We start from the raw sequence: 25934 nt of genomic DNA on the forward strand, positions 1-25934 counted from the left end.
TTGGAAATATAGTTTTAAAAGCACAGTTTCTAACCTGTAAATCAGCTCCCGTCACTCATGGCCCATGAAACAGAGTCCGATTTCCTGCTGTGGCTCCCAGAGGCCAGCACAGCCCAGCACAACCCAGCTCCTGCCCCGTCTCTGGTCTCATCTCTTTCCAGTTTCTTCCTCCTCTGAACCCCAGGCACATCAGCCTCTTCTCAAGTCCATGCTGTATGCTAAGCTCCTCTGCCTCCGAGACATTGCATGCGCTGTCCGCCAGTCCAGAATGTTCTCGTCTCAGCTCTGCCAAGGCCTGGATCCTTCTCTTCTGTCACTGTTGTTTTGTTATTGCTGTTTAGTCGTGCCCAATTCTTTTCGAGCCCGTGGACCGGGGGGGGCAGCACACCAGGCTTCCCTATCATTCACCGTCTCCTGGAGTTTGCTCAAATTCATGTCCATTGAGTCAGTGATGCTATCTAATCATCTCATCCTCTTTCACCCCCTTCTCCTCCTGCCCTCAATCTTTCCCAGCATCAGGGTCTTTACCGGTGCATCAGCTTTTCACACCAGGTGGCCATAGTATTGGAGCTTCAACTTCAGCATTAGTCCTTCCAGTGGATATTCAAGGTTGAGTTCCTTTAGGATTGATGGGTTTGATCTCCTTGCATTCCAAGGGACATTCAAGAGTCTTCTCCAGCACCACAGTTCGAAGCATCATCCATCATACTATATTTTAAATGTCATCTGCCCTGGGGGACCATCCCTGACTATCAACATCAGGTGAAAATTAGGAGCATCCTCCAGCTGTGGTCCTCACTACCTTAGCAGCCAGCATGGTGGTGAGAATGCTGTGTGCTCATCAAACCCCATTTGCTCGGGCACACAGTTCCTGGTGTTTCTTCCACTGGTGGCCTTGGCTAGGTGCTATGGCCACTGGGACACAGCAGGTGTGGGAGATTCCACTCCAGGCCATCCCACTTGACCTTCCATCTCTCACTCTTGCCCCAGTGGCTGACCAGAGAAGGAGGACCCCAAGGTCCTCGGGGATAGTGCAAGCCACTGGGAAAAAGCAGAGTGAATCCTGAATGAGTGGTTGGAAGAAGTATGAGTGTTACTCAGTCATGTCTGACTCTTTGTAACCCCATGGACTGTAGCCCACCAGGCCCCTCAGTCCATGGGACTTTCTAGGTAAGAATACTGGAGTGGGTTGCCATTCCCTTCAATTTCCATTGGATTGTGATGTGAGCAAGAAATAAACCTTTATTTCATTAAACTACTAAGTGAAAGTGAAGTCACTCAGTTGTGTCCGACTCTTTGCAACCCCATGGACTGTAGCCTACCAGGCTTCTCCATCCATGGGATTTTCTAGACAAGAATACTGGAGCGGGTTGCCATTTCCTTCTCCAGGAGATCTTCCCAACCCAGGGATTGAACCCGGGTCTCCTGCATTGTAGGCAGGCGCTTTACTGTCTGAGCCACCAGGGAAACAGAACTACTAAGCTCTGAAGTTTATGCATTATAGATGTTAGTCCTCCCTGATTAATATAACCTGCTCAACTTCTCCATAGCGTGTAGGAACAAAGCAAGCCAACGAATATATTACTCAGTTACAGACGGTGGTGCTTGCCTCCTCCGAGGCAGTGGCGAGACCCCAGGCTCTGATTGCTCCTTAACTCTGCGTACGGTAAGTGACAATAAATGGCCAGTCTGCTGCAGAAACACCCAGGACATGGAACCAGTGATGGAACTTCAAGGTGAACTTGATCCTCTCCCTTGCTGAGCGAACTTGACTTTGGCACTCTCTCTTGCTGGACCCAGATCCTCACCCTAGTGACCTCTTCCCAGTTCTTCCAGGTCTTTGAGTCTCCCTGGGACTGACAGGTAGGTTGGCTTCTCAGAGAGAGAGGTTTTCTAGAAAGATGAGGAAGCTGCTCAGTAGCTTTCCACATCATCATCCTGAAAGAGTGATGGTGATGCCGTGTCAGTGGAGGGCCCCCCATCACCCACTGGCACCCCACAGCCACAGAGAACTGACTGACTTCTGTGTGCCCCTCAAGGAGACATCTTTTATTTACTTATTTTTTTTTTTACAAAAGACAACATTTCCCTAAAAGTTATTTTTAAGAGGGAAGTGAAGATGAATATGTGCCATGTAAACTCAGGGGGATTTCCTTACTGGCAGGGGCAATTGGCCCAGACTTTGGTCTTGAACGTGGACACCTCATGACTACAGAAGTGTGGCAAGAATGTCCAATATACCCACCAAGTTTTGGCCCCCTGACCAGTCGCATCTTGATTGCTTTATAAAACAGAAGAAAGCAAAGTTGGGTCCATGAGCAGACCAACTGCTTTTTACACAAGCTCCCATGGTGGTATTTACTCTGGCCTCAGAAGTCTGGGAATTACTAACATAGATACTCCAACTCTCATGCCGTGGAAGGTGGGCCATCCCAGGTGGCTCAGAGGTAAAGAACCCGCCTGCCAATGCAGGAGATGCGGGTTTGATCCCTGGGTTGGAAAATCCCCTGGAGAAGGGAATGGCAACCCACTCTAGAGTATTCTTGCCTTCCATGCACAGAGAAATCTGGCAGGCTACACAGTATACAGGGTTGCAAAGAGTCAGACACGACTGAGCGACTAACACTTCAGAGAGACTCAGACTATTTTCACTAATAAACAGGTCTATGAACTTAAGCCCCTGGAGGTGCAAGCTTGCTGCCTGGTCTATGACCCCTTTCCAGAGATGGGGTGGCTGTCCGAGCCTCTGAGTGCTGCTACCGGGAGGTGGTCACTGGAGAAGGAAATCCTGGGCTGGTCCCGGGAAGAGAATATGCTTCTCTGGTGTGAGAAGAGGAGCTGAAGTAGGTAAACGCAGAGTCCTCGAACTTTCTGTTTCTCTACGAAGTGAAGTCAGTTCACAGGCCCTTCAGATGACTGTATTCCCAAAGCAGACGGGTTCCCCAAGCAAAATGAGCTTCTGCTTTCATTTCAGTCACAAGGTTTCAGAGAGAGAGACACAGGGGAGAGAGGTGTGGTGAGGACGAGGGCTGTTGTCCAGCCGCCCAGTCGTGTCCGACCCTTGGCCACGCCGTGGACTGCAGCCGGCCAGGCCTCCCAGTCCCTCGCCATCTCCCGAAGTTTGCCCAAGATCATGTCCGTTAAGTCAGTGATGCCGTCCAGCCATCTCATCCTCTGGCGCCCTCTTCCCCTCTGCCCTCAGTCTTTCCCAGCATCAGGGACTTTTCCAGTGAGTCAGCTGTTCGCATCGGATGGCCCAAGTACTGGAACTCACTCATAAATATCTGGTAAAAGCAAGAGGCTGGTGAATCCCAACTTCCCGTCACTAAGTGCCCAGAGCCAAGACTGTGTCCCCCACATTTTTCCCCTCGCTTCTCCGCATTAGAACCCCTCATGGGTAGCAGGGTCTGTGGCCACCTACAGACTTGCCACCTAAGGCAAGTCCTTATTACATGTCCTTATCATCACTTGGCCATGGGTCCAAGTCTTGGTTGATAGAAGAGATGGAAAATCAACTCACAGTCTCCAGGAGACTTTCTTGAGGAAAAATTTTGTGTGCCGTTCATTCCGTCTTTTCCTTCCCTTCCTCGCTCCTGCAGACACCACTATTTTAGATGATAAGAGTGAGCAAGGCAGGAGGGGCAGGGTTTCTGAGAACTTCAGGAAACAGAGCCGCCAAACAGCCTTCAACTGTTTACCTCTGGACTTGACTTACGTAGAAAATAAACATTTGTCATGTCTAAGCTCCACGATTTCATTTTAAAAGTGTCTTGCTGCCTTAAATTTTGTTCTCAGCTGTGGCATTCTCCATTAACAAACACAGTAGAAGCCTCTGATCAAAGGCACGGGCCCATGTTTCCCGGGAAGTGTAATGAGAAGTTCTAGGTTCGAATCTTGGCCATGTGACCTCAGGCAAGCCTGGTAGGAATAAGAGTGTGCGCCTATGTGCTTAGTTGTTCAGTCGTGTTGGACTCATTGTGACCCTATGGACCGTAGCCCGCCAGGCTCCTCTGTCCATAGCAAGAACACTGGAGTGGGTTGCCATGCCCTCCTCCAGGGAATCTCCTGACCCAGAAGTTGAACCCGAGTCTGTTACATCTCTTGCATTGGTAGGAGGGTTCTTTGTCACTAGCGCCACCTGGGAAGCCCAGGAACAAGAGTATCTACCCCAAATAACTGTTGAGAAGCTTAAACAAATAACTCTCCGGCTCAGTGCCCCCCTAAGGAATTGCTGCGTTCTGCATTTCATGTCTTTTCAAGGTCAACTTCAAGGCCAAATCTTTTTTCATTTAGTCCAGATCTTTTGATCTTCAGATCTATATTTGGAATTTGTTCATTAGTTAGTGCCCATTTTCAGACAAAATATGTGCCTTTCCAGCATTCAACTGTTTACAAGCACCTGTCAGTTATTCAGAAGGATTCTTCGAGCAGAGCTCCCTTCTAGCCAAGAGGCTCTGCGGGTCAATGACTGAGAAACCAAGGCTGACACTGTTTGGGGCCCAACTTAACACGTGTGCTCTGATGAAGCTGAGTTCTATGCTATTGGCTTCTATGTCTACTGGCGTCTCCACAAGTTCCCTAGTTTCGCTTGGGCCCTGTTTGGCTGATCATGCATCGAAGAGAATAAACTGTGTACCCTACAGCTAAATTAGACAAGTTTATAAAAGCTCTGGTACATACTAGGCACCCCACCTGATAGGTTAATTTCTTTCCATTTTCTCTCATTCTCAGAACTCACTGATATTTGAATTCCACACTCACATCCCAGGTTCTTTCTCCCACATGAGGATGCCTTTCTCTATTTTTATCTTTTAAAAACTTGAAGGTATTTGGGGATGGAAGGCATCAGCCTGGTCTTCTTCTTGGTCTGTGAAGATGGGGCTCGTTTACACTCTGCACCCTGGCTGGTCCCAAACTTTAGAACCTCTTCTGTTTGGCATCCATCCACGGCTATGGGTAAAGGCAGGAAGGGACTTCCTAGAGTTACTTTCAGTCTCTGAGTCAAGGTTCATGATGTTGAATAAATCTTGACTACATGGCTTATATAGTCAAGAGGAGAAGGAAGAAGGAAGAAAGGAGGGAAGCAGGCAGGGAAAGAAAGAATAGAAATAGAATATATAGACATAGGTAATTTATGTACGAGGATGAGATGGATAGATAACACCTCTGACTCAACGGAAATGAAATTGAGCAAACTTTGGGAGATAGTGAAGGACAGGGAAGACTGGTGTGCTGCCTCCCATGGGGTCTCAAAGAGCTGAACACATCTTAGGAACTGAACAGCAATTTTATGTATGTTATATATCTAATACATATTAAATCTCTGTCCATCTATCCATTTATTAATTATCTATCTATCTATCTACCTGCTCAGTCATGTAGCTCTTTTGGCTAGATTTCAGTTTTTAGTGAATGAATTTCAGTTTTATTCACTGAATCATAGTCTCCTGATCTGAAGGTTATGATCTGTGAATTTCAAGTCACAAATAGTCTAAACTTGTAGACATAGCTATATGGGAAACATTTACTGGGAGTTGGGGGAACAGGCTCAAGGTTCTCACCAGATAGCTCTTGGAAATTCACTTCTCTTTTCTAGCTCTTAGTCTCCTCATCTGTAAAGTGTGGTATGAGACTCTCAGACAAGCCAAGTCCTGGGAAACTTTCACTTTTATTTCCCTTTTTAAAAACTTGTGGTCAAGATATCTCATTGAATTGTGATGACATTTTGTATTTTTAAGAGTATTTTAGTGTACTGATGTTATGTGTGCTTTGATAAGTGCGTTAAGTAGAATTATTATCAATTACCACAAACAGACAAAAACTCGTGGTCAAAGCTGGTTAGAGTATCTGACATATTAAGAAACTGCCTCAGTTGGTTGAATGAATGGATAAATGGATGAATGAATGGTGATAGTTAAACAGGCAGCTGCCTTTTGGTGGAGGCAGACCTGATAAGTTTCCATCCACCTGTCTATATTTTTTTCTTCAGCCAGTGATTCTCAAAAGACTATCCTAGCACTACCTGAATTAGAATTATCCTTCTCGCCTCACTATAGCTCTGCCAAAGAACAAACCCTGGCATGGGCTTGTGATAAGCATTTTTCGCTGCTGAGATTCTGATACACACTGGATTTTAAAGGCAATTGTAAATCCGTGGGCTTATCAGCCTTGGATGATTGGAATCCTGGCTTGTGTTTATGAAAACTGGGTGGAGAGCTTTTTCCTGCAATTTGGTTGTTAACGTTTCAATTTATTTCTGTTCACCAGCTTCCCCAGCATTATAGGGGAGAAGGAGCTTCTGCCATATTAATACAGATATTGCACTACCTAGAAATGGCCAGAAGGCGGCAGTGGATGCTCACATATTCCTTACCTACCATTTTCTCCCCCTGCCAAGTCTTAAAATTTGTATGAGGGTTAAAAAAAAAAAAAAAAAAAAACAACCACAACCTTTAAGATTGATTTTCCTTAGGAAAAACAAAACAAAACAAGTATTCCTGTAAAAATGAAATTTGTTGTCTGTTTAATTGAGTCAACCAACAAACATCTTTATCAGAGTTTTTATTGTGTATGGTGACTTAAGGCGGAAGGACGCACTTTCTAAATGGGCTGTCCTCTCCAATATCAATCTTTATTCAGTGAAAGGAGATAATCTCCTGAGTTTATTTTGTGGAAAAACTTGACACTGTTTTCTATGTATCACAAAAGATGTTGGTATTGACAGGTTTTCCAAGTTTGGATATGTGTCTGTCTTCTCCCAGGCCTAGAGAATTTTTTTGTTTTTGATAGATTGTTTTGAGCATAAAAAATACGCTGCTGTAGGAAAACCATAAGATACAGATAAGCAAAAAAGAGAAGTAAAGTCACAATAATATCCCCATACCATGATATAGTGGTTTAGTCGCCAAGTTGTGTGACCCCATTGTGACCCCATGGACAGTAGCCTGCCAGGCTCCTCTGTTTATGAGATTTTCCAGGCAAGAATACTGGAGTGGGTTGCAATTTCCTTCTCCAGGGGATCTTCCTGACCCAGGGATCGAACCTGGGTCTCCTGCATGGCAGGCAGTTTCTTTCCCAACCGAGAGATGGCCACTATAAATGTTTAAGTAGAGCAAAATCACTAACACACATACAAGCACACATATACACACATGATATGAATTATGTGTATATGATCGCAATGGGTGCGTGTGTTTTCTTGCCTGCCCTTTCATATAATATCTTGCTATAATATACCCTTCAGTGACTAGGCTTCAAGATCATCATTTTTAATGTCTATATAGTATTCTTTCATATAGACATTCTTTAAATTTCAACTGTATTTTTACCATATTTTCAACGGGTCGCATGATTCAAAATTGCAAGCACCTTTAAAGTACCCGGGAATGTTATAAATATCACGGTGATAAACTGTCTTTTATATAAATCTTCACATGCGTCTTTAATTATATCAGCTTTATTCTAGTTCAGTAGACAGGCCATAGTGTGTAAGCTTGCAGAGGCTGGGGTGGTCTGGTTCACTAGATATTTTTGTTAGGGTGTAGATTCAAGTGCTCTGGGCAAGTCTGGGCAGCTTCATCTCTATCAGCTTTGGAGGCGGGGTTGATTTGTTTCCGTTTCCTTGCTTGTGTCTCTCGAATGCTGTTATTGAAACGGAATCTGTTTGTCAGTTTTCCTCTCCCTTAAGGCAGGTGGAGAACAAGTCCCAAGGGAACGAATACAGGTCACACTTAACATTCGCCGGCCACCGAGTCAGATTAGCAACCTCATTTGAGGCACCATCCCCTTTAGAATTTTCCACAGCCCCTCCGCCGCTGCTCCCCAAACTCTAAGTGGATGGTAGAAGGTGTTGAGAGGTGGCAAGCGTGTGGGGAGAATATGCTGGACAACAGAGACTTAGTACGATTTAGGAACAACAGCCTTGAGAGAACTGGAGAAGGAAATGGACACCTGCCCCAGTGTTCTTGCCTGCAGAATCCCACGGGCAGAGGAGCCTGGCGGCCTACGGCCCATGGGGTGGCAAAGAGTTGGACACGACTGAGCGGCTGAGTCAGGGCAACCTCTCTTAGGACCTGACTGAGAAGCTTTTGTAAGGATGAGACCTGGGTGTTCTTTTGTTTCCTATTTATATTCATACTTGCAAAGTTGATTTTGCTTTTTCCTCCTTCTCGCTGCTGTGCGGGGCACATCGGGTGCTGGTTATACTCTCCAATGCATGTTATATGAATATAACACATCATAAGTAATATAAAGAATAATTCATTATATATAATATAATACAATGAATCCTGTGAATTCATTTATGATGACGTCACTCCCAAAGCCTCTATTGCTTCTTTGCACACTCCCTCTGGTCAATTTCTCATTTCCTTTCTTTCTTTTTTTTTTGGCCATGCCTCGTGGAATCTTTGTTCCCTGACTAGAAATGAAACCCAGGCCCTTGGCAGTGGAGGCTTGCAGTCCTAACCACTGGAAAGCCAGGGAATTCCCGATTTCTCTCTCTTTTTTTAAAAGTCTCATTTCAGTCATCATTTCTAGCCACCAGTGCTCTAGGAAATTTTATGGGATCTTCCTTGATATAACAATGCTCTAAGATGAATAACTATATATAATACTTTATTCAAACTTTAACAGGGTCTTAGCTAAGCGTCTACTAATAGGAACCAGGCCCTTTTAAAAGAGATGTACGAGAAGCACAAAAAGTGGTTTCTGACTCATTCATTCGCCCAACACGTGTTTTAGAAGGAGCCCAGTATGTACCGTCTAGCTGAACAAACAATAACGACCGGCCACAAATACTGGCACTCTGGCAGAGTTCTACCCATTTTGCAGATGAAGAAACTGGGGCCCACAGGGATCTGTGCTACATCCAAGGCTACACAGCTAGTAAATGGAGAGCCCGGATCTCCACCTAGCTGGCAGCCTCCAAAGCTGTGGACGTCACAGACTTCCAGCCTGGGAGCAACCAGAGGGAAAGACTCTAAGTCACTAAAGTCGCCTTGAACAGGCCAACAGCTTTATCCAAGGAAAAATGGAGAAGGGTGGAAGGAGGAATAACAGACTCCTGCTGACATTCCCACTGGTTCGGTGCCTGGGGGGGGGGGGGGGGCCCTGACTTACCTGTGGCACTGTCGATTCCGGGCCATGACCTAGGACAGAAAAGAGAACCAAGTAAGTGTCTGCCGCATTCAGTTCATTGTCCTCCCCAGAAGAGCAGGTAGTCACCGAAGGCAGGTCACAGATCAAGTTATAGAGCACTTCCTTTGTGCTTGTGCTGTTCTAGACCCAAAGGAACAGCTCATTACAGAGAATTTAGAAAAATAGAGACGTGCATCTAGAGAAAAAATGGTCAACACCACAGGTAATATTTCGGCGAGGCTCAGGCATATGTGTGCATGTGCGTATGAGGATGTCTGCGTGCATTGTGATATATAGATGCCTAAAAATGATATGAAAGAATATGTAGGCTCCTGCAGATATAGAGAACAGACGTGTGAACCCGTGCTGGAGGGAGGGGAGGGAGGGATGAATTGGGAGATTAGGACTGACATGTATGCACTACCATGGGTAAAGTATACTGACCCTGCTATAAAGCACAGGAAGCTCAAACTCAGGGCTTCGTGATGACCTAGAGGAGACGGATGGGGGAGATGGGACGGGGGACCAAGAGAGAGGGGATATATGTATACATACAGCTGATTCCCTTCACTGTACAGAAGAAACTAACATGACATTGTAAAGCAATTGTACCCCGATGAAAACTGCATTGTAGATCTTTAACTGTTACTAAAAAACATGCTGTTTATCTGGTGTATGGTTTCTGGAGGGGGAAATTAGGTTCTTGCTCCCTTTTGCAGCTGTACATCATGTTGCATTGTGGACCCCTGATTGGATTTTGAATCCGATCGCTGAGTATTTCCTTGGAGAGACTCCATCAAGCGCAGTGAAAGTGTCTGCCAATGATAATGTGAGTCTTCTTAGCTCCTTGTTTCATATCACTCACATGCCTTCCGGACGGTTTGCATCAATCTTTCAATCTATATTCTTGTTTACAGAGTGAGGGGTGATCATCTCATCATATCTTACCACTGTTAAATCCACGACCATTTAAAACCATTTAAAACAACTTTTCCTTCTTGCTACTTGATTCTTTTTATCTGTTTCACTTCCTTGATGACTAGTGAGGATGAACTGTTATTTATTTTTTTCCAAATAGTTTCAGGCCTTTGCATATCTTCAGTAGTGAAGTTATCTGGGAAGACCAGTGAGGTCTTCTGGCCACCACATTCCCCCTTGGGCAGTGTGCTTTTGGAAGCTCCTCTTTCCTAGATTTCGGGCAATGATCTGAAAGGCCCTGGGGTAATGAAAGCTCTGAAGGATGAGCCTGCTGTGAGCTTAGTTGTTTGTGCCTTTAATAACCCTTGGTCTTTGCAGGGTACCTATCCTCCGAGGCTCTCGAAGTGCGTCACAGGAGCAATTAATTGAGCATCACAACACATGCCGGGTGTAAATATTTATGAGGTCTCGTTGGTGGTGGCTGGGACACCGGGCACAGAAGAGTTAAGCTGGGAGATCATAGTCACTAGGAGATCACAGCCCACGAGTCCCACTTCCAGCTCAGCCTGTTGCCCTCTTCTCATAAGGTTCATGCCCCAAACGATTCTGTGAGGTCGCTACCACTGTTCCAAGTTCATGGAGGAAATGTGGGGTTCACAGGGCTCCATGGCTCATCCCATCCTGCCAAGATTGAAGGAATTGCCACCAGCCTGTGGGACAACCCCCCCCCCCCCCCGCCCCAATATCCTTGCCACCTACCCTGGCCCTTGCCTGCAGGGGCCAGTCATGCTTTGGAAGGACTGTGCGCTGCCCTGAGGTACCCTGTGGTTCGCTCTTGGCTCTCTTTCAAGTTGCTCGAGATCCTGCAGAAATTAACAGTAAATCAGCCAGGAAGGAGCAGATCATTTATCTGGGGCCTGAGAGCTCTCTCTTGACACTTTCCACACATGGCCTCTTCCCTGACATCTTGGTCTTTGATTAATGCCATGAAAGGCTCCCCAGAGTCGCAACTCCTGACGTGTGACATGGAGATGATATATTCCTGCGACGGTACAGGCAGCTTGATGAGGGCGTGGCAGGCTATGGACGGAAGGCAGCGTGTGAGCACAGGCAGGATGTGGTCCTGACCCTGGGACTTTGAGGACGAGGCACCCTCTTCCTGGGACTGGAGGAGGAGCTTCAGGTTTTAAATTAAGATTTCGTTCTCTGTCTAATCTTGGCCTCACCCCCATTTTTACTTTATTTTTAAAAATTTATTTATTTGCTTATTTAGTTTTTGGCTGAGTTGGATCTTTGTCGCGAGTGTTTCTGTAGTTGTGGCGAGCGGCGCTTTCACTGTAGTTGCCGTGCCCAGCCTTTTCATTGCCGTAGCTTCTGTTGGTGCACAGCGCTGGCTCTAGGCGTGTGGACTTCAGTAGCGGCGGCTCCCGGCTCCAGAGCGCAGTCACAGCAGTTATGGTGTACCGGCTTGGGTGCTCCGTGGCAGGTGGGATCTTCTCAGATTAGGGATCAAACCCGTGTCTCTCGCATTGGCAGGCGGATTCTTTTCCACTGAGCCACCAGGGAAGCCCTAGCCCACCCAGTTTTTAGACTCAAAGACCATCAACGTCTGAAGGCACGTTGGAAATAATGTCCAATTTGTGGTTGCAGGTTTCAGATTCTTGGAGGCTGGACAGGTCTTGGGATGCTAAAAAGAGCATATCTGAAGGGAAAAACACCTGTTCAGGCATTGAGTAGGGCTCAGCTCTGGCCTGTGGGCTTTCCCTGCTTTGCAGATGCAACTAAAACTTAGAAGTCACGTGTCTAAAGTGACACGGAAATCCACAGGAATGGCCTTATTATTCATCAGCCGAGGCAACAACAGCCGGCCAGGCTCCCTGCCTCTGGAAGCTTCCTCACAATTGTAAAACCATCTGCAAGTGGTTTATCTGCTGACTCCTCTTGGTGGGGCCCCAAAGCCACAGTGCTCATTCATATGTCATATCCTCCGGGACTGTGCACCCCAGGGTCCTCTGTGCGTCAATGCAAGCCAGATGAATTAGCAGAGGAAGCGGCAGCCAGGCAGGAATGATGTTGTTATTCCAGCTGAGCCCAAAAGCCCAGGGTGGGGGTGGGTTGGGGAGGGGGAGGGAGGCTGCAAGGAGGGGTCTGGGGAGGCATCCTGGACTCCAGCGGTATGTCTGGCTGGAGTGCAGACCACGTCTCAACACTGGGAGCTGACAAGCGCTCTGAAAAGGCTCCTGTGTTAACACTCTTCACAGCCTGACAGCCCAGGGTGATGAATGAAGGATGCCACTCGCAGACTTCCTGGAGATTTGATGCATTCTCTCTGTGCTCAAGCAAGGCCCATGGTTAGCAAGCTGCCTCTTGCCAGGGAATGACAAGGATACTCCCTGGCTTGCTTTCATCAACAGCATCCATCACGTGGCCACGTGTGAACAGGCTGCAGCTGAATGGTGTGTCGTTTGGCAGCCACCCCTCTGCCCTCCCGACCCTTCTGCTCCTTTTGGTATCTGGGCCCCGAGGAAAGCAGCTGTCCCTCTCTATTTCTGCTTGGATAGGCAGGTGTCCACATGGTGGGCAGGGCAGTTCACGGGGTATGGAGTGAACAAAGCTGGCCTCCAGAGGTTGGTGGTTTTCAATATTTAAGGCTCATTACAAATGAAGATGTTTAATTTCTGAGTTAGTTTGAATTTTTAATACTTCTTAATAATTTAAAAGGTTTAATCATTTTTAATTTTTTGAGGGTACTAGATTAAACTCCCCTGCCTTGCTGCTTGGGAGAACTGGGTCTGATGGAGTGGGCAGGGTACACGCATGTTGTCTTATCCATGGGAACAAAGTTTGGATGGTGTGTTATTCCGGTCCCATAGAGACGGGACTTAATCCTGTCTCCAGGGTCAGGCTCCTGGCTTGGAGATTAATTCCTCATCACCCTCTCGAGTCTGGTGGGCCCCTCTGGGTCTCCCCAGGCACCTGCTGCTGGTCCAGAATGCGGCAGCAAAACCCCTGGGAAGTGGTTGGGGTGATTTCATCCCCTCTCCCAAACCTCCAGGATTAACTGGCTCAGCTCCATACCTCATTGAAAGCTCTGCTTCTGAAATAGAAGGATTACTTTAGAATAAAGTTCTCTGATTTTGGGGAAAATGATCTTTTTAATAGTCACTCCCTCTAGTAGCTCCGCTGGTAAAGAATCTGCCTGCAAGGCAGGAGATCCTGGTTCAATTCCTGGGTCAAGAAGAGCTGCTGGAGAAGGGTTAGGCTACCCACTCCAGTATTCTTGGGATTCCCTGGTGGTTTAGCTGGTAAAGACTCCACCTCCAAGGTGGGTAGACCTGGGTTTGATCCCTGGGTTGGGAAGATCCCCTCCAGTATTCTGGCCTGGAGAATTTCATGGACTGTATAGTCCATGGGGTTGCAAACAGTCAGACATGACTGAGCAACTTTCACTTTTAAAACTCATTTTAGGAGCTTCCTGGTAGCTCAGTGGTAAAAAAAAAATCCGTCTGCCAATGCAGGAGATGCAGGTTTGATCACTGGGTCGGGAAGATCCCCTGGAGAAGAAAATGGCAACCCCCTCCAGTATTCTTCCTTGGAGAATCCCATGGACAGAGGAGCCTTGTGGGCTACAGTCCATGGGGTCACAAAAGAACTGGACACAATTTAATGAGTAAAAACAACAGCAAAACTCATTTTAAATATAAAACAAAAAGGAGTGAAGGCGGAGGTCAAGTTTCTAAATTCATTCCCTTCTTCCTGCTCTATCTGCAGCATGTCGAGAGCTCATTTCACTCACACTTCATTGCAATTCTTGTTGGACAGTATCTTGGTATCAGCATCAGGGCTACGATGGGATATTAGTGCTGCATTTCCCACCTGATGCGCCCAGCCTCTTCTCTCCACCTCCCTGAGGGATGGGGAGGGTTTGCATCAGGGAGACACATGGGCAGAGGTGTGGAAACGCACAGGGAACTTGGAGGCGGGGAACCTGAGGGATAAGCTGGAAGGACTGTGTTGACCTGTAGATGGTGTGATGCGTCTCAACGCAGAGGATAAAGGATGCTCAGAGCCCCATCTCAGGAAAGTGATGCCAGAGCACACATGTCTGAGTGGAGAGGGAAGGACAGGTGTGTAACAGTTTCAGGAAGAGGTGTGACAGGCCTCAGCAGGGTGGGTTTTTATTTTTCTCCGACTTGGGCACCCAAGCCCTGCTCTGATCACCTGGCACCTGGAACCCACACTCGTATTACTAGAGTGGAGCCCAGCTCCCCTTCTCAAACTTCCTACCCCAGGCCCTTAGCTCCTAAAGGGGAGACCAGGTACCTAACACAGTGCCTGGAATGTGGCTTATGCACACAAGCATGTTGTTGAATGAGCACAGAGGAGGGAAGGGGCGAGTGGATGACGGCAAGGCAGGCGGCAGGGACACACAGGTGACAGAACAACCCCGGAGTGAGACAGCCTCGAGCCCCACCGCAGCCCATGTCTGGGTTCACACGCAGACTCGGCCTCCCCAAGAGAGGCCTGCAGGGCGCCTACCACGTAGGAACCTGGCCCATGGGTGGGCATGCAAGTCCCCCCTGGGGACTGGTTCCAGTTTTCATTACAAATTTGACGTTGGAGAATAAGGAATGACTCCTTATTCCTTTGAAGCAGATGAAATTCACACCAAGGTGGAATCAGATCAAGTCTCGTATTTAATAAGTGAATAATGGTTCCTTCCTTTTTGGGGGAAGGTGATGGAAATGTTCTTTTAAAAATGGAAGTATAATTGATTTACACTGATCCAGGTGTACAGCAACAGGCTTCATTTATATATATATATATTCTTTTCCAGACTCTTTTCCACTATAGGTTATTATAAGATATTGAGTATAGTTCCCGGTGCTATATAGTAGGTCGTATTGTTAATCTACGTATATCTGCTAATACCCAATTCCCAATTCACCCCCCCTCCCCTTCTTCTTAGTGGGGCTTCCCCGGTGCCTCAGATGGTAAAGAATCCACCTACAATGCAGGAGACCCATGTTTGACCCCTGAGTCAGGAAGATCCCTTGGAGAAGGGAATGACTACCCACTCCTGTATTCTTGCCTGGAAAATTCCATGGACAGAGGAGCCTGGCGGGCTATAGTCCATGGGGTCTCAAAAGAGTCAGACACGACGGAGCAACTAACACTATCACCTTGGTAAACATAATAAGTTTGTTTTCCACGTCTGTGAGTCTATTTCTGTTTCATAAATAAGTTCACTGTATCATTTTTTTCAGATCCCACATATTAGTCAATATCATATAATATTTGTCCTTCTCCATCTGACTTATTTCACTTAATACAATAATCTCCAGCTTCATCCATGTTGCTGCGAATGCATTGCTTCGTTCTTTTTTACGGCTAAGTGATATTCCATTCTGGGTATATATCACATCTTCTTTATCCATTCATCTGTGGATGGACACATAGGTCGCTTCCAAGTCTCGGCTGTTGTGAGTAGTAAGTAGTGCTGCAGTGAACTTTGGGGTGGATGTATCTTTTTGAAACAGAGTTTTTGTCTTTTCTGGTTGTATGCCCAGGAGTAGGATTTCTGGATCATATGGTAGCTCTATTTTAAGTTTTTAAGGAACCTCCACACTGTTCTCCATAGTGGCTGCACCAATTTACATTCCCACGAACAGCATAGGAGGATTATGGATTCATATTTTTGTGAAAGATATCCTTGACTAGGCCTAAGAATCTTCTCTTTTCTATTTTGTTTTTACGGAGAAATATTTGGGAGGATGAAACTCCCTGAAGTGATCCCGAGAAAGACACCACCAGGGTTTGATCACATTCTGAACCATGAAATGCTCATACCCCCCCACCACACTCTTGGCTGGGGCCAGCCTAGTCTGACTCTCACCTCCTCGGCATCCTACCTACCAGGGTCCCAGAGCCTTCCCTCCCCTGAGCGTCTATGTCAGCCCTTCTAGCTCTAATTGTACACTTCGTGTAGCTCAAAGCAGTGTATAGTTAAGAACTTCTTACATAAATCTCATATTAAATTACACTTTTCCTTCTTTCCTCAACTAGACTGTAAGTTTTTTGGGGACAGAAAGCATGTCCTGTGAGCTCCAATCTCTTCCATATATGCTATCTAAGCTCCTGACAAATATTGAAAGAGGAAAACAAATTCATGTGGCAGTTTGATGGTCATAGAGCAGACGAGTGAGCGGTGCAGAGCGCGGGGCTTTGCCAGGACGACTTTAGCTCCTGTGGGCAGAGCAACGCCTGAATCTACCGTCCCCTCCACCCTCCACATGCTCTCTGTCCCTCTCCCGTTTGTTCTGCCATCTCTCCCTGTTTCTCTCTCTCTTTTTCGGCTGTGCAGCCTAGCTTGTGGGATCTCAGTTCCTCAACCAGGGATAGAACTCAGGCCCTCAGCAGCAAAAGTGCCAAGTCTTAACCACTGAACTGCCAGGCAATTCCCTTCTCTCTCTTTTCATTTTTCCATCCTTCTTGCTCTGTGAAAAGTTTCTTTTATCACCTATTTCAGGATCCAGTCTCTGCCAGGTGCTGGGAGGAGTACAAGCTCATAGCATCCTGGGGTACCCTGACTTTATCTATTTCCTTCCCACTCTTCTTATTCCCTTCAGCCGTGTTTATTGAGCATCTTCCACAAAGGAGCTTACACAGGAGCTCCTTGCAGAACATCACAGAGAGCTGGCGGGACAGCACGCTCTCCCATGCATCCTCTGAAAGCACCTGGCACCCTCCGTAAAGCTCTCAGCTTGGGGGAATCTATAGGAAGGACACTTTCTGCACAGTGAGGGGACCAGAGGGAACAGAAGTGATTCTTAACATCTTTCTCAGTGCTGCAGATCCTCAGAGCGGTTGAAGAAACAGGAAGGGCAAAACCAGGGAAGCCAAGCGCAGACCTACTGTAGTGACCGCCCACCCCGAGCTGAGCTGTGAACTCAGGGGTGCCTGGCAAGGACCGGCAGGGGGCCTCCCAGTGCACTGAATAGAACAGGGAAGCCGTCTCCCTGAGGACCGGCCTCCTGGGACCTGAGAATTGACAGCCAGCTCCACCTGGTCCCCTGGAGTTAGCTATTGCTGCAGGTATTAATTGGAGAAGGCAATGGCAACCCACTCCAGTACTCTTGCCTGGAAAATCCCATGGATGGAGGAGCCCGGTAGGTTGCAGTCCATGGGGTCGCTGAGGGTAGGACACAACTGAGCGACTTCACTTTCACTTTTCACTTTCATGCACTGGAGAAGACAATGCCAACCCACTCCAGTGTTCTTGCCTGGAGAATCCCAGGGACGGGGGAGCCTGCTGGGCTGCCGTCTATGGGGTGGCACAGAGTCAGACACGACTGAAGCGACTTAGCAGCAGCAGCAGGTATTAATGGCAGGAGAGAAAAATCTCTAGACAATGAGGTGATGCGTTGGGCAGAGTATGAATGTGGGAAACGTGAGCGATGCTGTGAGGAATGGCCTCGTCAGGAATGAATGGGGACGGAAATAGAGCCCTGCACTTGGAGTGTGAACCTTGGCTTCGCTTCTCCCTAGAAAGTGGGCTTGAGAACGCCCTCTGGCTCCCGAGCCTGACCACCTCCCGAGCTCACGGGGCCTGAGTCTGCTTCAGTCCCTGCATGTGGCACAGTGGTCCATGTTCTGTTACAAGTGATCTCTCACAGGTGAGGACAGCGTTCTCTCCCATTTCCACCCCACCCTCCTGCACCCGTCTTACGTCTTCTTCTTTCCATCTCATTTACCTAGTTGAGAGCGCTGAGCCCAGAGGCCTCTTACTCCAGCTCCAAAGCTTGCACTCTTGGTAACAATGTTTGATGCCGAGGTTTTCAAACGTGCCCAGCAATCATCATCACTGGGAGGCCTTGTTTAATCCAGGTGCTCAGACTCTAAAACCCAAGTGTCTGATTCAGCGGTGGGGCTGAGGACCTACACTTCCAAGCAGTTCGCAGATATGCTGATACTGCTGGTCCAGGGACCAGCTCTAAGAATCGCCGCTAGGAATCTTCGTGATTGGGAATGTCCTTCTCAGGACATGTCCGCTCGAAGAATCGCTGCTGGAGGGTTCGTGATGTGGGTGTGGATGCCCTTTCTCAGGACATGCTCCTTCTTCATAGTGGAGTCTTGACAAGGGTAGGTTTGAGACTCACAGGAACAGAAAACTTAGAACCCAGAACAGGCCCTGGATTTGAAGTCAGACTCTGAATCCAGATCCAGCTCTTACTAGTTACCGGCTCTGTGGCTGTGACCAAGACGCGTAGCCTCTCTCGGGCTTTCTTTCCTCATCTGTTAAATGGGAATGATCACAGTGGGTTGGCAAAAAAGTTCATTGGGATTTTTCTGTGACATCTTCCCAAACTTTCTGGCCAACTCAATACCTGTTTCAGAGGATTAAATGCTGAAGTTTCTTTTATGGAGAGTCTGGCACTTGTTAGACATTCAGCTATTGATTCAAGTTTGGACTCCATTGGAAAACATTAGTGACAGTGCTTCTGTTTCTGCCCACATGGGGGTGTGGTGGGTGTTCAGGACTCCGCCAGGTAGATTCCATGGGCTATTCTAGAAAACATTTGTCTCAGTCTTGTGGACAGGTCATGGGTAATGGACAGATGTGATCTGGTGTTTTTCTTGGATAGTCTCCTGGGCGGTATTACCTTTGTGAAACCTCAGCACCAAGCTTTGCATTTTACCTTGCACGTTACCAGGAGGTCCGTGCATGTTTGAGTTTGGGGTGGGAGGGGGAGGACAGCTCTTCTGTACCTGTCGCTGGAGTTGACCCCTACACCTAACTGAGGGATGGCAGTCATGAGGTCAGCAATGCAGAGCCAGGGTTGCTTCAGAGATTGGTAATATTTATCCTCCTCAGGCCTATTGTTTGCTATACACCTCAGCCTCAGGGATGTTATTCTCCATCTCCAGCCTGTGTTCTTCTCTTAGTGAGAATGTGACTGCTAGGCTGCAGTGAGACACTTCCTATTGAGATTTTTTATTCTCATTTTTAAAAACTGGAGTATAATTGATTTACAATGTTACTGGCAAGGACTCATTGCTTAGTCAGTGAAGAGTCTCCCTGCATTGCAGGAGACCTGGGTTTGATCCCTGGGCCTGGAAGATCCTCTGGAGAAGGAAATGGCAACCCACTCCAGTATTCTTGCCTGGAGAACCCCATGGACAGAGGGGCCTGGCAGGCTATAGTCTATGGGGTTGCAGAGTTGGACACGACTTAGCGACTAAAGCACCAACCACCACCACTGAGTCAGTTATACACATATATACATCCAATCTCTTTTTAAGATTCTACTCCTATACACACCATTACAGAGTACTGAGTAGAGTTCCCTGTGCTAAACAGTACGTCCTTATTAGCTATCTCTGGTTCCTCTCCCTTTTCTAAAACCAGCTTGAACATCAGGAAGTTCATGATTCATGTATTGCTGAAGCCTGGCTTGGAGAATTTTGAGCATTACTTTACTAGCATGTGAGATGAGTGCAATCGTGCAGTAGTTTGAGCATTCTTTGGCATTGCCTTCCTGACTTGCCTCTTGAGAAATCTGTATGCCGGTCAGGAAGCAACAGTTAGAACTGGACATGGAACAACAGACTGGTTCCAAATAGGAAAAGGAGTACGTCAAGGCTGTATATTGTCACCCTGCTTATTTAACTTATATGCAGAGGACATCATGAGAAACGCTGGACTGGAAGAAACACAAGCTGGAATCAAGATTGCTGGGAGAAATATCAATAACCTCAGATATGCAGATGACACCACCCTTATGGCAGAAAGTGAAGAGGAGCTAAAAAGCCTCTTGGTGAAAGTGAAAGTGGAGAGTGAAAAAGTTGGCTTAAAGCTCAGCATTCAGAAAATGAAGATCATGGCATCCGGTCCCATCAGTTCATGGGAAATAGATGGGGAAACAGTGGATACAGTGTCAGACTTTATTTTTTTGGGCTCCAAAATCACTGCAGATGGTGATTGCAGCCATGAAATTAAAAGACGCTTACTCGTTGGAAGAAAAGTTATGACCAACCTAGACAGCATATTCAAAAGCAGAGACATTACTTTGCCAACAAAGGTCCGTTTAGTCAAGGCTATGGTTTTTCCAGTGGTCATGTATGGATGTGAGAGTTGGACTGTGAAGAAAGCTGAGCACCGAAGAATTGATGCTTTTGAACTGTGGTGTTGGAGAAGACTCTTGAGAGTCCCTTGGACTGCAAGGAGATCCAACCAGTCCTTTCTGAAGGAGATCAGCCCTGGGATTTCTTTGGAAGGAATGATGCTAAAGCTGAAACTCCAGTACTTTGGCCACCTAATGGGAAGAGTTGATTCATTGGAAAAGACTCTGATGCTGGGAGGGATTGGGGGCAGGAGGAGAAGGGGACCACAGAGGATGAGATGGCTGGATGGCATCACTGACTGGATGGACGTGAATCTGAGTGAACTCCAGGAGTTGGTGATGGACAGGGAGGCCTGGTGTGCTGCGATTCATGGGGTTGCAAAGAGTTAGACATGACTGAGCAACTGAGCTGAACTGAACTATTAGCTATCTGTTTATATATGTGCCGTGAGTGCCATGCTAAGTTGTTTCAGTCGTGTCTCACTCTTTGAGACCCTATGGACTGTAGTCCGCCAGGCTCCTCTGTCCATGGGATTCTCCAGGCAAGAATCCTGGAGTGGGTTGCCATGCCCTCCTTCAGGGGCTCTTCCCAATCCAGTGATCAAACCCAGGTCTCTCAGGTCTCCTGCATAAGTAGGCAGGTTCTTTACCACTAGCGCCACCTAGAAAACCCCTCTTTATGTATAGTAGTGTGTATATGTCAATCCCAATCTCCCAGCTTATCTCCCCCTCTTTCCCCCTTGGTAACCATTAGCGTGTTTTCTACATCTGTGGCTCGATATCTGTTTTACAAATAGGTTCATTTGTACCACTTTTTTAGATTCCACTTTCAAGCGATTTCATATGATATTTACCTTTCTCGGCATATAAGCTCTTAAAATAGCACCTAGCCCATGGCAAGCACTCAGCACCTGTTGGCCTTTGTTATTTATTGAGAACCTACTGTGTTCCAGGCATGCTGCAGAGGTCAGGCATTTATTCCCCAAACACAAGCACTACCTTATATCCGGGGGATTGATGGTGGGTAAGACAGTGTACTCTTGCTTTTCTTTTCTTTTTTTTCATGTTGCTTGTGGGATCTTATTTCCCCAGCCATGGACTGAACTGGGCCCTCAGCAGTGACAGTGTGGGAGTTCTAAGCACCTGACTGCCAGTTAATTCAGTCTGCTCTTGTTTCCAAGTACCATTTCTAAAAGAAGCAAGGCATTGGAATGGGGCTTGTCCGAGTGAGGTCACTCAGCTGGGGAGCAGAGCCTATCCTGTCCTTTGGTCCTGCCCATGTGGGGCGCTGCCCTTACTGCTTCATCACCAGACGCTGATAATTATCACTTGAGAGGAGAATGAAAGCATCCATTTACTAGTTCTGAAAGTATGGTGGTAGATCCAAATCTGTAGTTTTTAGACATTTTGATTTGCTTTATAGATCTCAGATACTAATTTATATTCATATAATACTTTCATTATAAAATATGTAGTGGTACAAAGATTTGTATGTATATAGGAGTTTTTTTTTCTTTTTAATTTGGGTTTATAAATGGTTTGGAACAGGTTGCAGAAACATCGTCTGTTGCTCTTTTTAATATATCTCGAGCATGCTATGACACATCCTGAAATAATTTGCTTCAGAAAAAAGCACTGCTCTCTCTCTTTTGCAGATGTAACTGTAAATATTACTTTGAGGTATGTAATTGCTGCAACCGTCTCCATTTGAAGGAAGACTTCTAACCCGTCCATCTCCCATCTCTTGCTATTATCAAGAAATCAGAAATATTGACTTAAAAGGCATTATTCAGATGTGTTGAATGTAAACACTGAAGAAGTCTGAGAACAGCCACAAATTTTCCTTTGCTTAATGCAGCCTTGAAAATATTTCAAGTATTCTGTTTTACAGGCATGCATTCACTCTGCTTAGGGAAAATATTACTTCAAGCACATCTTAGCATGCCAAGAACGCTTCTAGTGCCTGGCACTTAGTAGGAACTGAACGGATGGTTGAAGGTTGACTTGAGCTGAAGTTTGCTGGGGTGTAAGTCTTGCTATGCCACCTGGAAACTCTTGGGTTCCTTTAGGTATACAGACAGCTCTGGCAGGACTTGGTGAGGGGCTCTGGCTAGGGGCAGGCAGGCCTACAACCCTTCTGGTCAGCGGGGCATTGCTCAGAATCAGACCTGGCTCAACGCAGAGCTAGAGCTGGCTTCACAATTGGTCCCTTGTCACTCATTTCATCGAGTGGCCCTCCTTCTGAGCTCTCAGACTTGGCTGCGAGCCCCTTGGAGACAGGACTCTGCCTCTTGTTTCAGCATTTTCAAGAGCCTGTCCTAATGCCATAATTGCTCGTAAATGTTTCACTCAATTGAAATAAAAAGGAAAGAAACCAAGTGGGCACATGGCTCCCTCTAGTCTCCTCACTTCTGAGACCTGGCTGTGAACTCATGGCTGGATCCTCCCATGATTCATCACTTAAATCATTCAGCCACTGAAGGATGCAAGCTTTTCCCTCAAAGGCTGTCTCCTGGGCTGTTTAGAGACCTGGGTGGGCGGTGGAAATAGCCCTGGTCTGAAATGCTATGGATGACTGGGCAGTGCTTTTTAAAAATTTTTAATTTTTTTATTGGCTGTTTTACCTTACACATAATCTTTGAATTTTTTTTTAATGGAAGTATAGTTGAATTACAATGTTCGTAAATTACTGCTGTACAATAGAGTCAGTTATATATATATGTGTGTGTGTGTGTGTGTGTGTGTGTGTGTGTGTGTATAGGGGGGTTCCCACGTAGCTCTAGTGGTAAAGAAATCACCTGCCAATGAAGATGTAAGAGACCTGGGTTCGATCCCTGGGTTGGGAAGATCCCCTGGAGGAGGAGATGGCAACCCACTCCAGTATTCTTGCCAGGAGAATCCCATGGACAGAGAAGTCTGGTGGGCTACAGCCTATGGGGCCACAAAGAGTCAGACATGACCGAAGCGACTCATCACATACTCATGCATATATATATATATATATATATATATATATATATATATATAAAATTCTTTTTTATATTCCTTTCCCTTATGGTTCATCACAGGATAGTGACTCTACTTCCCTGCGCTGTACAGTGGGACCTTGTCTATCCGTCCTATATATAACAGCTTACCTCTGCTAACCCCAGCTCCCATTGCATCCCTCTCCCATAACCAACACTTGCATGCTGGCAGTCTGGAAGTTCAACCTACGTCAAGTCCCTTCTCGTTCTAGATCTCAGTCTCCCTGCAACGTCTAAGATCACTGAGAGCAATATGTGTCTATCCCATTAACGATATGTGTGTGTGTGTGTGTGTGTGTGTGTGTGTGTGTGTGTGTGTGTGTGTGTGTGTGTGTGCTGGTCAGCTTATTTGCCACAGCATCAAAAGTTTTACTCCTTTATTCATGAACAAAGAAATATTCTGACCTATTTTTCGGCAGAGCGAAGTTCTGGAATTTCAAATCACTGGATCCTTCTTTGGCTATTTTTCTATTGCCCCTGTGATGAAAGAAAATAGATTATCGTCAGGAAATAGCAAGAAGTGAGGGGAAAAATTAATTAAGTGCATTCATTCATAGAAATAACCACTCAGTGAGACGTAAGTAATTAACACCTCACACGTAATTTCAAATCTCTTTTTGCATTTTCAGTGGAGTTAAACAAAATCTGGACTTAAGATAATCCAATTACTTGAAAATATACCTTTTTTTTTTTTTAATGTAAGAGCTTTATTTTACAAGGAGCAATAGCCTGGGGTAGAATAAGTGCCCCTAAGTGGATGAAGACATGGGCTTTCTCACATCAGCGTGGTCAAGTGGTGTCCTCCCTAAGGTCCCTGAATTTCCATGACATTGCTCTGTACAGCAAAAAGAATCACACACGTGCCACCCGGTTAAGGGGAGGCTGTCAAACAAGGACAGTGCCTGCAGGCCAGGAAATGTCCTACATGCTTTCCTATGTTGGCTGAATTCAGCCAAAACTAGCAAACATCATCCGGGGTAGGGAGGAAGATGACTTAGGAATAGCAACTCAGATCCAAATAATATGTATTGAACTCCTGTATAATTTAGGGACTTTGTGATGCTATTTTCTATGAAGAGATTAACTAATTTTAAATTGAGTTAATTTGTTCAAATTCAGTAAGGCATTCTCTATCATAAAGAATCTCTAGTTCATTTCATTAGCCAAGTTTAATATACTTTCATTTTTCTTGCAGGCATTTTGTGAGCTCTATTAGACGTTAACGGATGATCCCTTCCTCCACGAATGCTCCTTGGCAGCTACCAGGGTAGCTCCTCTGACCTGCTTGCCCTCCTGGTTCTCTCTACTTGGGCCATACCTGCTTCTTCTAGGACCTTAGATTTTCCTCTCCTCCCTCCCCTGGGGCTCTTCCAGGGACTGGTCCCTCTTTCTCAAACGCTTGCTTGTCTTTCTTCTTCCCCTGCATCAAACTCAAGCTTCTGAGTTCAGTTCACCTGTCATTTCATCAGAGAAACCTCCTTTCTCCTCTGAGACAGACCCCCTTCTAGCACTCGTCTGAGTTTTAGTTGTCCTTCGACTTCACATGTAGGTTGTATTCATAACTGCGACGCTGAGGAACTGCCATCTCCATGAGGGCAGAGACTGCAGGAGACTGCATGTCCAGGGCTTGGGACGGTGCCTGATGGTGCAGGACATGCTGAAAGATGACCTGAGGCTCTCTCTCCAGCCAGGATTTTTCAGAAATTTTTTCTATATTGGAGTATGGTCGATTAACAGTGTTGTAATAATTTTAGGTGCACAGCAGAGTGACTCAGCCGTACATGTGTATGTATCCATTCTCTCCAAGACTCCCCTCCCATCCAGGCTGTCACATAACATTGAGCAGAGTTCCCTGTACTATGGATGGAACTAGAGATTGTTATACTGAGTAAAGTCAGACAGAGAGAAATATCCATCTAGGATTTTTTGTATAGCCTATTAACTGCAACACAATAAATTAAAAATGTAGTGAGTTGTTTGGATATATTTTGTCACCGTGTAAATTGATCATCTAGAAAGATGATGCATGATTCCATTATTTTTCAGTTTTTGTTATTCCACAATTACACAGTTGTTTCATTACTGTATTATCTTATATTCAATACATTTTATTATTTCATTGTTTTTTATTTATCTAGGTGAAAGCTCAATTCATAAATCTTTATCTGCATTCTGACTTCATTTCTAAGCTCTGGACATAAACATCTACCTTCTGGAATTTTTTAACTGGTCACCCCCAGCTGACTCAGGCCCTTTCCTAGTGAACGGCCCCATTGTTCACAGAACTTCCAAACAATTATTTGTGCACTCACCTTGAGTCTTCCCTCCCTTGTCTTCTCCATCCTCACCATCTCCACAATTTGTTACCAGATCCTAGAAACTGAGTCCCAAACATCTCTCTTCAATCTTTAAATGATACCTAGTCTTAGCTCTGCCTTCATTCTCTCCAGCCTGGACTCGGGTGTCAGCCCCCTAGCTTCCTGGGCTCCAATCCACCCACCAAACTCCAATGAGAACAACCACCTTTTTAGCTGGCAGAATATAACCAAGTCACCTCTACTTGAAATCCCCACCCCTCCTCCATTTCCACAGGACAGAGTCCACAGTCTTTACCAGGATCCCTGCTCCAGGGGCCTTGGATACAATTTGTATTATTTGTATTCTTATTTCCTGCCAGCCCTGCTCTCTGACCAGGCCCTTCACATTGTCCCTGCTTGCCACATGACAG

The 25934-nt window shown here is 46.2% G+C and overlaps 1 protein-coding gene across 1 annotated transcript in view; it reads right to left on the reverse strand.

Annotated features, from left to right (window-relative positions):
• The window catches only part of CLNK (cytokine dependent hematopoietic cell linker), a 115543-nt gene extending 90063 nt beyond the window's left edge, over positions 1–25480 (reverse strand). Inside the window, exons 1-3 of the mRNA XM_068974985.1 lie at positions 25416–25480; positions 23612–23683; positions 9121–9149 (exon numbers count right to left, since the gene is read on the reverse strand). Of these exons, the coding sequence (XP_068831086.1) occupies positions 9121–9149; positions 23612–23683; positions 25416–25480 (166 nt within the window). The remainder of the gene's footprint in view (positions 1–9120; positions 9150–23611; positions 23684–25415) is intronic.
• Between the last annotated feature and the right edge of the window lie 454 nt (positions 25481–25934).

Source organism: Capricornis sumatraensis, chromosome 7, assembly GCF_032405125.1.
Source record: "Capricornis sumatraensis isolate serow.1 chromosome 7, serow.2, whole genome shotgun sequence".
NCBI classification, from domain to species: domain Eukaryota; kingdom Metazoa; phylum Chordata; class Mammalia; order Artiodactyla; family Bovidae; genus Capricornis; species Capricornis sumatraensis.